Raw genomic sequence first — 15,321 nt, 5'->3', positions numbered from 1 at the left:
TGTAGTTTCACACCTTCATATTCTTGGAATGCTGCTTCCTTTGCTCTGCCCAGGATGACTTTTCTGCCCAAATCCTAATTCATTTTTCCCAAACGAATACAGACAACACTTCTGCCTTAACTGACACCATCTCTCCCTACCAAATAAGAGGTGATCAATCTCTCCTCTATTCCTGTTTTCTGTGCCTACCTCCATTTTTTATTCAAATAGGAGAACCTTGACATCTGTGAATTTTTATAAAACCTTAGAATTCTTGAACACTCACCCTTCCCTCACCTGACTGCTTTTGCAAATGCTGTTTCCTCTGCCTTTCTCGCTCTTTCCTATTCTACATACAACCCAGCTGAATATCCTGTAGGATTCAGCTTAGTTACCATCACTTCCTCTGGGAAATCTTTTTGAAACCTCCAAATTTGGGCTGGGGTCTTCCTCTATACTCTCATAGCATCCTGTACTTTCTCTATCAGAGGTGTACCAGTGTGATAAATACTATTTCCCTGTATAAGCCCCACAGACTGTAAGATCTGCTAGGGCAGGGGACCACGTCTGTCTCACCACTGCATTCCTAATGTATGTGTCCCTGTCTGCGACAGAAAGCACTTACTTCTGTGTGGCTCAGATGCCCCCATATTTACCTGGTAGATGTGCGTCTCACTAGTGGCGTCCACAGTTTCATGGAGCTTTGGCATGTACACTTTAATATCTTTCCCGCCAAATGCGCGGCAGCTCTCTGCGAGATCCTGACTGGCCTCTGGAGGTCCGTGGACAATGATCAACTGCCGTGGTTTCATCTGATTAATGATCTTTTTAATGGAATCCCCATCAGAGCGTCCTTCATAGTCTATGTAAGTAACCCTAGCTCTGTAATAGACGTAATTATTCAAGCTTACTTTTCGGAACCCAAAAAAACATAATGGGAAATATTTTATTTCATCACACCAAAGTTAAAGATTTTCATCAATGAAGTAGACGATAAGCAACTCTTATAACACAATGGGAGAGGACATTTATTTGCATTGTCTAAAACCAACCAGATAATACCCAGAATATATATACAGTGAACCTGTGCAAATAAAATCTAACAAAAAGGCAGCAATCCCTAGAGAAAACTGCTCGAAGAACATACACGTGGACTTTACAGAAGAACAAACAAAGAAGGTAACAAGCATTTGAAGAGATAATCAAACTCAGTAAGAATCACAGTAAAACAAATTTAAACAATACTGATACATTATTTTATACTGACTGGACTAGAAAACATTAAACTAGATAACGTCAAATGTTGGTGAGAAAACAGAGATGAAAGAAGCCTCCTGGCTCTGCTAGTGAAAATATAAACTGGTACAGCCATTCTGGAGAGAATTTTGTGATACTGTTAATATGCAATATTTAGACCTTAGCTAGAGCCAAGAATATATACTAAGTGATATCACTAGACCAATAACCCACTTTATTTGCTAATGAGTTTTGAAAAATTCCAAAATGATGATTTACTGATGTTATTAACTATACCAAGTAGAAAAGGAAAAAAAGGTTTCTTAACCACTTCAGATCAAAATAGTATTTTTAAGATTTAAGCCAGTAGAGGTGGCTAAATCAAGGAGTATATTTTATAAAGCAAGCACTTAGGAAAATTAAACTTGTGAATTGTGTAATATCTCCTGCTACTAGACATACTAAAAAGGCCAAAAAGCACGTTTCTTCATATAAGTGTACAATATAATGTTTAACCCTCTCCTCACCGCCAGTTCAACTACTTTGGCATTCAAACAGTATTAATGAAGAGAAAAATCCCACTTCACAAGTCTTTACGTGGAAGAAATTAAATTTTAAAAGGACAAACTTATTAGAGGATATTCAGAAATTTCACTATTGAAACAATTTAAATTATATAATTCAAGTACTTGAAATTTCATGTATTTTGAAAATGCAATGAAAGCACTTACTTTATTTCAATAGACTCTGTCATGGAAATGCACTTCGTGGGCACATCAGATAAATCCTGATCCATGGGCTCATCTCCATTTGTCAAGCCAGATTCTAATTTGCTTTTTTCTTCTTCAGTGGCTTGAAGTTCTGGCACTAAGAAATCCTCTGGTCTAAATAATAAGTCTCGAATTATAAGTAGTAACAAGCAAGCTAATATCATGTAGAACTAGTAGATTGCCTAATTTGTAGACTCCTTACATATCTCAAGATTGAAATATACATTTGATCCAAAGCTAATGTGACTTCATTATATCAGTTACAGATGACTGTATGTATGCCCTTCATGACAGTCAGGTAGTACTCTTTAAACACATCCTGCGGGCCAGTGAAAGGGCCCAGACACATCATTAGAAGGTCTTGGTGGCCAATATAAGATCTATTATAACCTGGCCCTGCATTTGTTTCAATAATTCTTTTTCTCAGTTTCTGTGGTTCTCTTTGCCAACTCCCAATTCTTATAAATCTCAGGCCTCCTCTGATTTCCTGAAGACCCCCAGTTATTCCATATCTGCCCAAAGAAAGCAGATAATTCTCCATTTGCACATTACCAAAACTGAGATACAAAACCATTAGCTCCCTCAAAGCCTTCATCTTTATTTCAACAAACTATTCGCACATCTATCTTCCCATTTTTACTTATAATATCAGAGAGAGCTGTATGTTAAAATTAAAAAACAAATTTTTTAAAAACTTTGTTTTCTCCAACCTCCTATAATGGCCTATGCTGCACTCCAAATGCACTCACGCGCCTCTCTGAGAATCCCAGCCTCTGTTACCCAACACCCAGATTGTTAAAGCAGCAGCTTAGTCCCTGGAGTCCAGTACCTCCAACTGTAATCCACAGAATAGCAGCAGCAGTAGCAACCACTTAAAGTGCAATTACTATGAGTCAGGTTCTATGCTAAGTGCTTTAAAAACACAACCTCATTTAATTCTTACCCCATTTTTCAGATAAGGACATTGAAACTAAAGAGCACTGTCCATATATGCTAAACAGATTGGCCACTAATTTAGTGGAATGGTAAGCAAACTCACCAATGCTATTTAGATTATTTTTCCTCTCTACTATTTTAGAGGGCCAAGTAGAGAGTGGAATTTTCCTAACTAAATCCAAGAGTGACCTAAGTCCACTATATGCTCAAGCTAGCATTATGAAAGCACAAAGAAAGTACAAGAGAGGGACCACTGCTGGGGTAGCAAGAAGAAACAGGAAAAGTTTCCAGTAGTTTGTGAGGCCAGATTCCCACCTGGGGTGGGAAGATGGAACAAGGCAGAAAGAAAAGCATAGGCAAAGGCATAACATGAAAAAGCTGAGCAGGAAGAAACTGAGAAGGCTGGTACCACCAGAGAAGAACGCACACTGACATAACAGAAGTATAGAGAAACGTAACAGAGAAGTAGGGAGAAACCAGGTCATGAAAGACACCGTGTGCTATGCTAAGGCATTTGACATTTACCTAAAAGCGGCAGGAACCCTGAAGATCTTTATACAGGATAGTGATGTTTTTGAATTTGAGATTAGAACACGTGATTTCAGCTGTTTTTCTAAAGTGGGTATAGATTTTATAGCTTTTTCCATGGTTCCATTCATGCTATCTCATATTACTCTTGTAATCCGTTTCCCAAACTTAACACAATCCCACCCATCAAAGTTCTTCCTTACCTATGTCTCTCTCCAATGCACATCACTTATCTCTTTTTAAGTGGGAAAAAACATCCTGATCATCTTTTTAAACCTTTCACATACTAATAAAACTACCAGCTTTCCTTTAATATTAATTCTCTAGATGTTCCTCAACCTGTCAAGTTTTACGTTTCAAACTACAAGTCTTCTACATCCTTCAAGCCGAGGACCTCAGAAACTAACCAAGTCCATGATGACCAGAGAGACCAAATGCACCGAGCTCAAATGATAACACCGTTAATACCTCTAATCTGTAAGAAAGAAAAGCTTGTTATGCTCACATACTTGATAATTTCTCCATATTCATCCCATTTAATTCTTTCTTCTGGGGCAGGAAACATAGGGTAGGACTTTTTAGCCTGTTTGAAGAAACTTCCTTTACGACTGCCTTCACCTTTCATCATCAGGTCGTGTTTTGTCTTATGAGCCGATGGCTGATCAATATCTTCCTCAGCATCACTCTCATCACTGGAATCTATATCGGTCCTGGGATAATTTGGGGACAGATAAAGGTCACAGAGTCCCCAAAAGATTTTGAATTAATGTTTATAAAATTACTTTTGAATACTGAATACTAATTGAAGTATGAAATAATTAGCAATATTAATGGGTTGGTATTTTGTAAGACATACCATTAACTGCCAGTTAATGAATACTTGTTCATATTAGCACTGAAAGAATTTGGTATTCAGGCATCATTTGTAAGTATAATGAAAGCAATGAAGTTAAAAGAGAAGTTAAATATTTTCAGTTAAACTTTTTTGTCTTAGAAATCAGTTCTACTCAAATTGCATACATAAATTAATAATCTGTCTGAAAATAACTTACTCTTTTGACTGCTCAAGTTTTTTAGCAGCTTCTTTCTTTAATTTCTCTTTTTCCAAGTATTCTTCAAGTTCTTTCCCTTCCAGCTTCACACGTTTCCTCAACTAAAGAAAAACAGCAGACGAAAGGAGATATCTATATTAGCGGCTTTAAAGCAGTGGGGTGTGACATACATCACATCTCTGAATTGATTCATCACCTTTAAATTTTCCTCTGAAATTATTCAAATTTCCATTACGTGCACTTACCGATCCTACTTAGATTAGTACTAAAATTGAGCTGTCACATTTCTAAGATGGGTTTAACATAAGCCAAACTGGTTAAAAAATCACCAATCAGAAAAGGAAAATACTGATAAACATTTTTGTAATTTCGTAGGTGAGGCCTACACATGACATAAAACCCAAAAGCCATACAGGAAAAGATAAATAAATATGGCAACATGAAAAAAAAATTGCTTTGACATTTTAAATCTCTTAAAATTATAAGAAACTGAAAAAATTATTTGCAGCACTATATGATTATCAGAAGCTACTTTTTCCTACGACCTCTTCTAAATCAGTTAAGAAAAAGATCAACACACCAAAAAGGACTGCACACACACACACACACACACACAGAGGGTGCAAAAAAAATGTATACACATTTTAAGAAAGGAAAAAAACTGTATTAAAATTGTAATACTCAATATATACCCATAACAAAAGATGAATGCATGTCATGTTTGACTTCTGCAATTACCAGAGGTGCTCAAAGTGGTTAATATCAGCGTAATTTTAATAAGTTTTTTTTCTTTCTTAAAATGTGTTTACATTTTTTTGTCACCCTCTGTGTATGTGTGTGTATATATAACAAATATAAATATGTAAAAGTACTTTACAAAATAAAAACAAATAGCTAATAACCACGAAGACATGTTTCATTTCATTAATGATTTTTGAAAAATGCAAAATTTTAAAAATGCAACACCAGTTTTTAATCTATGAGATTGGCAACGCTAACTACTATATGGGAAAAAGGGTACCTTCATACACTGTCTATGGGAAAATTAGCACAACTGTGTTAGAAGGCGATTTGCCAACATCTGAGAGTAAAAATGCGCTTGTCATTTAACACAGCATTTCTACTTGTACGAATTTATCCTACTGAAACAATCACACAAATGTGAAAAAAAATACACTGAAACAACATCTCTGATGAAAAAAACTCTACACAACTTAAAAAAAATCCAACAACACAGAATGGTTAAATCAGTAGCTCGCAAATTTTTTGATATCGGGATTGCCTTGGACTCTTAAAAATGACTGCAAACCTCCGAAAGCTTTTGTTTTTAATATTTTTAAAATAAAACATAATTGACATGTATCATTTTATTAATTTAGGTGTACAGGGCTTCTGTTTTTTGTAGGTTATATTTGTCAATATTTACCACATTAGAAATTAAAACTGAAAAAATTTTTAAATATCAATCTGTTCATTAAAAAAGAATAAAACCAATACATGTTAATAATAATATCGTATTTTTACAAAAGATAATTATATTTTCCAAAGCAAACAAAAATTGGCAGGAAATATATTATTTTACATTTTTGCAAATCTGTTTAAATGTCTAGCTCAACAGCAGACAGCTAGATTCCCACATCTGCTTCTGCATTCAATCTTTTGTAATATGGTGGTTTTGTTAAAGTATATGAAGAAAATCCAGCCTCAAACCGATGTATAATTAGAAAAGGAAAAATATTTAAATATAAATATTCTTCTGAAGATAATTCTTTTTATGAATATTCGTCTTCATATCACATTAAAACTCAAAAAATGGTAATTTCTGAAAGGTTAGTTGTAACGTAGAATCTGAAACCATACCAATAACTTTTCATACTCTGTTATATGAAAATTTACTGATTTATCTTGCACTTTGAATGGGTCTTTTATTCATGCATAATTTTGTAACATCATGCATTGGTTATGTGGAAAATATTAGATCACCAAGTTACAAAGATCTTACAAATGTTGACAATATTTGAAAAACTTCCATTTGCAAATATCACCACCAATCTCATCAGAAAAATCTTTTACGTTTAAGCTGTCAATTTCACAGTGATCGGAGTAAGGTTTCTAAAATTCTAATTTTCACTTGAAAGTTTGAACTTTATCAAATTTAAACAATAAATGCTCTCAATCATTTTCCTTAAAGTGACCAGCTCAATTTATTCATTTTTGAGAAAATATCTGCTAATTATCCAAGTCTGAATAATCATGTCATTATTTCACGTAAAAATGGTATTCCAAGAAAAAAGTGGCTAGTTCAACTCACAGCTCAAACAATTATACAAGTGGTTTTCTTCAAGACAATCACTGTACTTTGGTATGCAACACAAGTGCTTTATACATACTTCCCATTGTTACCCAAATTATTAAATCTTTTACTGAAGAATTTAGCAAAATTAATAACTTTTACTGCTTCATCAAGGACATTTATAAGTGAAACTGGCTTTTTTTAAACAAGTGTGTGGAAATGAAAAATGCAGTGACCACTAGTACAGTTTTGTGCCACTGCCTTGATTTATGCTAAGTTACCAGCCCTTTACCTACCATTGCTTACACTCATCAGTATAATACACATAGAACAGTGAAAAGACAAACAATACCTTAATATTATTATGAAAAATAATTTTGACCTTGTGGACTCACTGAAATGGTCTCAGGGACCCCCCAGGGGTCCTCACACCATATTTTTGAGAACCACTGTATTAAATAACGACAATACATATATACAATGTATCATGATAATATTATTAAAAAGAACTCATTTATTCAAAAACATTTGAATGTTTATAATATACCAAGTAGTATGTAAGGTAAATCTGTATCTACTTACACTGTTCAAGATTCAAATGAAAACAGCTAGTTTCAGAGTATGTGGATAATCTGGTCCAATTTCTTTTTTTAAAGAAGCATATAGACATTGTATGTGAATAGGAAAAAACTGAGGTCATACATGCTTCAAAAATGTCAACAGTCATGAAAACTAAATGCAATGTATAATCCTGGATGGGATCCCGAACACAAAAGGAAAAGGTAACCAGAAAGGACACTGTTGGGGCAGTTAGCAAAGGTGAGCGGGGTCAGTGGATGAGTTGGTAGCACGGTATCAATGCTTATTTCCTTAATTCAATGGATTACTACGGTTTTGCAGGAGAGCGTCCTTGTTATTAGGTAATGGACACCCCTGTGTATAGAGGTGATGATGGAACATCCACAGTTTCAAATAGTTCAGAAAAAACATTGTGTCTATGTGTATATAACAGAAGTGATAAGGCAAATCCAGTAAAATGCTGACAGTTGGGGAAGCTGGGTATGCTACTTTTATAACGGTTCTGTTAACTTTGAAATTATTTCAAAACAAAAAGTAACAAAAAAATTAAACCCAAATCAAGTGATTCTACTGTATAGGATGAAGGAGTGATACACGTTTCTATTGGGCATCCCACATATGCCTAGTAACTAACTTACTTGAAAATAAGTTTCATTTAGAAAGGGTCATTATTTTGCTTTATAATACACTACTGGGAACTTAAACAGATGCCTGTCTTTCCCCAAAATAAATTTTACCGAAACATTTACCACATAATTTAGTTTACGCCTGTTGCTATATTTTTCATTTAAGATATCTGAAATTAATGGCTACATTCAGAGACAGATTTCTAGCATAATCAACCCTAAGACATTTTTTTTCCTACTCCTTCACAGTATTATCTCCAAGTTACTCCCTTTCCTAATCAAATCTATCCAATTTATTAAGCCTTATTCATTTACTATCCTTGCTCTTTCTAAATGAGTAAGACTTGACTCAGGAGAGCAATACTTGTACATGAAAAAATATATACATAGTAAAAACTCTTGTCTAATATGATCAGAAATCTGGTTTACTACATATTCACTAATTCGGTCATTCCTGAATCTGACCAACACACTGCTGGAGGAACTTCAATGTACTCTGTGTGCTAGGGATTTAAAAGAAAACAAGATCTCTTTTCTCATGAAACTTGTATTCTCGTTGGTAGTGGGCAGAGCAAGACAACAAACAAGGAAAATATCAGATGGTAATGAGTGCTAGGATACATAGCAACTAAAGGTGATGGGTTGGCAGCTGCGTAGTTATTTAGATTGGTAGTCAGAGAAGGCTGACCTGAGCAGGAGACCTTTGAACTGAGACTTGAATGACAAGGAGCCAGCCAAGGGCAAAGCTGGAAAGGACACGCCAGGCAGAAGAAACACCTAGTGCAAAGATTCTGATGCCATGTAGCAATGCAGAGCATAGAGAGAGAGGAATGCGCGAAGGTCAGAAAGGTGGTTAGAAATCAGATCATGTGGGTCTTCAAAGCCTGGGTAAGAAGTGTGGATTTCATTCAAAGAGCAGAAAGAAGCCGTGGAGTGTTTCAGCAAGGGAGTGACATGAAATAAATGTTTAAAAGACGCCTTTGGGAGCTGTTGTTCAATGAGCCTAGAGTTTCAGTTTCGCACGATGAAAAGTGCTCAAGATCTTCTGTACAACAGTGTGCATACCGGTGATACTGCTGCGCTGAACCCCAAGAAATGGTTAAATGGTAAACTTTGTGATGTGGTTTTTACCATAATAAAGAGAGACAGACAGATAGACAAAGACCGAGATCTCTTTGGCTGCTATGAGAAGAAAGGATTATGAGAGTATAAACGTAAAAATAGAGAAACCAGTTAGGAAACTACTGCACAGTTCGGCAAAACCATTTAGGACGGGCTAGGATGCTGGCGGGGACGATGGCAGTGGAGCTGGAGAAAGGTAGGCAGGCTGTATCTGGAGGTCAAGCCAATAGGACTCAAGGCTAGGTTGTGGGTGTTGAGAGAAAAGGAAGGAATTGGAAGTAAGTTTCTGCTCTCCTGTGTCCCTTGGAAGGGACAGGGAAGATCAGAAAGGGGGCACCTGGGGTACTGCTAGTATTCTATTTCTTGATCTAGACATAGGCTAGAGAAGCGGGTTCAATTTGTGAAGTCATCACAGTGTATGCTTACAATATGCACACTTTGCAGTGTATATTACACTTTAATGAACTTTTTTTTTTTTCACACTAAAAGTTTTATTAGGAATTGGCTTATATGATTATGAGGGCTGGCTAGGCAAGTTGGAAATCCCTAACCAGGCCATCAGGAAGGGCAGAATGGAACTCTCAGGCATGGGCTGAAGTTGCAGTCCACAGGTAGAATTTCCTCAGGACATTTTTTTAAATTTCTGTACTTTTGGCTTGAGTCAATAGGTGGAAAGTGCTGTTGTTCTCTGAGATAAGGAAGACTCAAAGAAGTGCAAGACTGGGAGCAGAGGAGGAGACACAGTAAAAATTGTTTTGGATGTGACCAAGTAGAGAAAAAAGGGATAGAAAATGGATAGAAAAGGGATAACTACAGAAGAAATATCCCTAACATGGCAGGAAGGGAAAGAATCCTGAGCATAAAGTACTACCTATGAAAAAACCTAAAACCTAACATTTCAAGTTTCAGCTACGAATGTCATTTTCATTTTTTTTTCAAACTTAACCCACTTTTAATACTGTTTTATTAATTTCTCAAATGGCATACCAGCCTTAATTGAATTTCTAGTAATGAATATTGCCTCATATAGTATTTCATATCTGATGAAACTATTTCAAGTATTCAAGTATTTCTGAGTTCTTTCAGCTTTCTAAGCTATTAAATAACCCAAAAGACAGCATTTTACTTTGGTATCCTTGCTCTGAATCATTCTTCAACAGTCTGCTTTTATAGTGAATATGGGTCAGATTTGTTTTTCTTATGTCCAGTTAGTAACAAACCCTTAGTACTCAGCTTTTAACAAACTAAACATTCCTTAAAATGGCTGCTATGAAGACAAAATGAAAAGCAGTCATCTAAAACTTTGCACAACCCCAGCAATTATCAACCCACTCAGTATCAAGTGCTATAAACTTGAAGTTAATGATACTAGTTTTGGGAAAATTGGTAGATTTAACGGATTGGTTATCAGCAAAATGATCTTTTGGAATCTTGACGATTTGACTAATTGTCTTGCTCCTGTAACAGGAGACAAGGCAGAGAATGCAAATGCAGGAACAGGTCAGGCAGTCGGTGGTGAGGAGATGAGGGAATTCCTGTCTGACGACTCCCGCTTCTCAGTTAGTTGGAAACAAGGTCACATGCAACAGGTGACGACTGAGATGGAGTTGTAGGATTTTTGAGAAGAAACAAGATGTGAAATTGTCTTACTGGAGTGTGCGAAAAGGAATAGCACACAGAATGCTGCGTGCTAGTACTGGGTGCCCTTCTGAGATGTGAGGTCATGAAGGTGAAGGAAAACCTGTCCACACAGTAGTGTGTTCAACTCCAGTGACATAACATTGCTTGGGTATAGGCTCAAATTAAGCAAACGGTTTGACTAAAGTCAAGGCTTTGCTAGCTGAGTACAATAACAGAAAGAAGGGTAAGAGAGTTGAAGGTGTTTGCAAAATGATGATGGACCACGGACTCAAAGCTGGAAGGGCAACGGACAGTAAAAGTGGTGAGGGTTGTGAACTCAAAGTCCCCAGAGACACTGCTGGCATGGCAGCAATAGAGAAAGCCGGCTGTCAGACCCGAGTGGAATGCCTGGGGTAGACATGTGGACAGTGTTCCGTCAGCACAAGGTTGAGGGCACAACTGTGGGAGGGGATGCTGGGGTGGACGGGAGAAATTCACTAATAAATAGAGTCAAGAAACTGACAGGGCCAAGGAGCCGGATAGACGTGAAAGCTAACATCATCCAGAATGGAGTCCAGAGGACGAGTGGACAGGAAGGCTGTGAACCGGGGTGTGAAGTCACTGATGAATGACAGAGAAGGACCAAGAGATGGGTACATGTCAGGAACAAGGAGGGGTTAGTGTATTGTCAAGTCTGGCGCATGAACTACATACAAAGGGAAGAGAAATGGCTTCAAAGCCGCAATATAAACCAAGAACATCTACCCCACCCAAAGCACATGAACTGTGAAAGAGAAAAAAAGAGCATCTACCTGGGAGGGCTACAGGAAAAGAGTGTCAGTAGGAAACAGCCGGATTCCAATTACAGAACGGAGAGAAACTGAGAAAACAGTGTAATATATACACCGTCTGGGTATGGTTCCAGAGGGTACCATGGAAGGGTTCAAAAATGAGAATTTCCAATGAAGGAGTTCTGAAATTTGTGTAATTAAAGGCTCTCCACTGTTATTCTGATAAAAATCCTGAAAAAGTTTTGAGTTTTCTTTCTGGTCACTGATTTTTATACATCATACATACTGTATTCCCAAAACAGTGTTAAGATAAAGTTCACACGCAAGTGCTTACCTCTATTTCTGTAACTTTTTCAGAAGGATTATCAATTAGGAAACGTGCTAACGTCCCAGGAGTAGTTCTGTAAGTTAGAATGATTGAGTTCTTGGGGTCCTGACACCATTGAATAAAGAGATCCCTAGAAAATCCGCATTCCAAGTCGGGTTGGCTGGCAAGGACCACTTTCGGGCTAGGCACTCGGGCCAAGTCAGAAAGACCATGACACAAAGAGAGGTGGCGAAACTGAAATGGGTTATTTCTTTTGTCTTCAAAACATCTCATCAGTTTATCACTCATCCATTCTACCTAATATGGGGGGAAAGATGACAATAATTAGAAAATGCTATATTATAACTTCAGTGTATTTTACAACAGTCCAGAGATCAAGTTCTATCTTAAGGCTTGCTCCCCACCACTGGTTGCTTAATTTGTATTATCTTGACAAGCAGCTTATTTTCTGCCTCTGTTCCCCATTAGATGCTGCCACCCCAGCGTTCATCCCTAAAAACCCAATTTTGCATTATGTTTCACTTAGAAGTTACTTAAATCTATTAAGAAGGCCGTGTGTAAGTTCTAAATGAATATCTTACTCCAGAGATTGCTATTTCAAGGACAAGAGCTTATTCACAAGGAAGAGAAAAATGAATTCTAACATTTATATCCTATAAGGTTGGTTCTATTTTTGTCTCCATTTTATAGATTGTGGTAGTGTCAGAGGAGAAGCAACTTGCCCAATCTGTAAAATGGGGGAAGAAAACAGAACCTACTTCATAGGGTCTGTAAGGATTAAATGACATAGTACACATAAAGCACAAAGAACAGTTAAGTGATTGATTAACTTTTATTACTATCGTCATTATCATGATCACCATCATCATCATCAACCTCGTCAACAGAAAAATAAAACCCAAAGGGACATTCCCATATTGTTTCCATAAGCCTAAACTCTGTAGCAAACTGCTTTGTTACAAATGATAACGTGAAAACAAACCTGGGACTTAGAAAACTCCACCACATTGTAACTGACATTATTCAGGAGTGCCAATGAGTAAACACCCAATCCTGCATCTTTCGTTCTCCAAATCTGATCCAGGAGTTGAGCAAGTTCCAAAACTCTGCCTGCAGTGTCCACTGCTATTAATACATTTCCATCACCTCGAAGTGTTTCCAGGACATTTGCTAGAAAACAAGAATGTGAAATTCCTATAGAACATAACAATACTTTGCTACAAAATGGAAAGTAACTTTATCCCCATGTTTTTACTATAAAAACTATCATTTATAAATAAGCAATTATTGGGCCAGGTACAAAACAAAAGAATTCCATTCAAATGATTGCAAATACTTTTTATTCTGTGAATGTGTCTTTCTAGGAGTGAAAAACAATGCCATCAACTCACAATTTTTTTCATTGAAAAATTATAAATCAGTGGTTTGTTTCCAACCCTTCCACCCATAGTACACATAGAAAATGATATTTGTACAGTACACTGGGAAAATTGAATGAGTAGGACAAATGCAACCAACCTGGGTTTCCAGTTTACTCCATTTCACCTGTCCCAATAAACTTCACCCAATAAACTTCATTATAACTCCCAAATTTACACACACACACACACACACACACACACACACGCACATACACACTTGTACTTTATAGTAATACATGCTTATTTTAAATGTATGTACGCCTATAAAATATTGACCATATTCTCTTCCAACAAATATATCTTTATAAATAGATTTGAATAGATGTCTTTGCTCTAGATGAAAGTCTGCTTGAAAATATTTGGTAAAACCAAACTCTAGCAAAAACAAGAATTGAAAACCTTCTTAAAGTTAGTGTAACATAGTAAACGAGTTACAACTTTTTAAGTAGATGGACTAAGGCAGTGGTTTCAAACATGTTTAAAAGTGGAATACAACTTTCCCTGTTGAAATCCCATGCAGCTTATAAAAACTGGAAGGTAAAGCAACTCAAGACAAAGCAGAAGCAATGAAAGGTGGTACAGGGGCACCTTGTTAGAACCAAGGCTACTAGAGTGTAAAACACCCAACACCCAAATCAGTGAACTATTCGCACCCTCATTTATCTCCTTTAGTCACTTTTCTGTTAGAGTATAAATATTTTTCTAATAGATTTATGTGAGATTTTTATATATTTTGGCATTCCCTGGACATATATCAATGTGTGCCAGGGAGAGGTAGCTATGTGCTGAGGCAGGGAGAAGCCAATCTTTTTGCCTATCTCACAAAAGTTAAATTCAAACCAATTAGAGCATCTTTTTGTACAAAATATGGATATAGCCGCATAATATTTTTTCAAAAATAATGGAGTTAGCAAATCTCTTATGACAAGAAAAGTGTTAACCAGAACCGAATAAACAGTAACTCATACTACCATGCACTTCCACAGCTCTTTAAAAAGGACCTTATGTAACACATACTCAGAAGTTGCTCGTCTCTCTGTTTTCTCCTCGGCTGCACATACGTGGCATTAAATGAATCGGTGATGAGTAGGGAGGGTCTGCTTAGCATTTCCAGGGAACATCCATTTAAGTGGCTATAACAAAGTTGACGAAGAGAAATATTTTATATCAATTCAAATAAACAATAGCTTATCTTACCTAAAAAAAATAAGAATTTCTTTTGTAAGGTTCTTCTTTCGTCTAACTATAAAAGTATACATACATGATCACTGATAAGAATATCTGGGGAGGAGGGGGGTTCACGGTGTGAGGGATGTAAAAATAAAATAAAAGAAAAAAAGAAAGAAAAGAAAAGAAAATCTGGTAAATTCAAAAATTTTTTTTTAAAAACTTAAGATCTTCCAGAGTTCCAGATTTACCATCATTCAGATATCATCGATATAATATGGTGTGCGTACAAACTGAAGTATTTAACATTAAACTATTGTGTCTCCTTTTAAAGGGAGTCTGACTTTAGATTTATATTAGATGGTAATTACTGACTTTACCAAAAAAAAAAAAAAAAACATCACAAACTTCCTTTAAATAGCAGGTCAGTGCATATATAGTTTGATGTACAAAAATTAATCTCCTTTGTAGCATCTCCAGGGAGATATCTGTTTTAGAGAGGATACTAACGTGTACATTTCAACTATATCTTTTATCTCTGATACCATGATTTTCCCTTACAATGCAAACAATTACGTAATTTTGAAAATATTCACTATTTGGTGTTTTTGAATTGCTTTAGATTTCTCGTTTAAACTTTTCCCTCCAAAGTACAAAGTAACACCCATTGCATTTTCGTTGGCTTTTCTCTTGCTGTACCTACATCTCCCTCTTGTGGTTGAAGTCAACGGCATACACAATTTCTTCTTCTCCATCTTTGACTATTTTCCATATCGTTCCACCGATCATGTGACCAGCTGGCAGAGGTGTGATGGACAAGCCATGGCCTTTTCCTGTGTCAACAAGATAATGAGAATACTCAGATTTCTTTTA

At 36.3% G+C, this 15,321-nt stretch overlaps 1 protein-coding gene across 1 annotated transcript in view; it reads right to left on the bottom strand.

The window, feature by feature from the left end:
- CPSF2 (cleavage and polyadenylation specific factor 2) overlaps positions 1-15,321 on the bottom strand; it is a 36,977-nt gene that overhangs the window by 6,607 nt on the left and 15,049 nt on the right. Inside the window, exons 7-14 of the mRNA XM_081049624.1 lie at positions 15,152-15,281; positions 14,299-14,414; positions 12,843-13,030; positions 11,867-12,157; positions 4,502-4,602; positions 3,959-4,159; positions 1,947-2,099; positions 636-861 (exon numbers count right to left, since the gene is read on the bottom strand). Of these exons, the coding sequence (XP_080905750.1) occupies positions 636-861; positions 1,947-2,099; positions 3,959-4,159; positions 4,502-4,602; positions 11,867-12,157; positions 12,843-13,030; positions 14,299-14,414; positions 15,152-15,281 (1,406 nt within the window). The remainder of the gene's footprint in view (positions 1-635; positions 862-1,946; positions 2,100-3,958; positions 4,160-4,501; positions 4,603-11,866; positions 12,158-12,842; positions 13,031-14,298; positions 14,415-15,151; positions 15,282-15,321) is intronic.

The sequence above is a fragment of the Rhinolophus hipposideros genome, assembly GCF_964194185.1.
Source record: "Rhinolophus hipposideros genome assembly, chromosome: 5".
Lineage (NCBI taxonomy): Eukaryota > Metazoa > Chordata > Mammalia > Chiroptera > Rhinolophidae > Rhinolophus > Rhinolophus hipposideros.
Note: the sequence above shows the minus strand (reverse complement) of the source record. Positions and strands in the feature narration are given on the sequence as shown.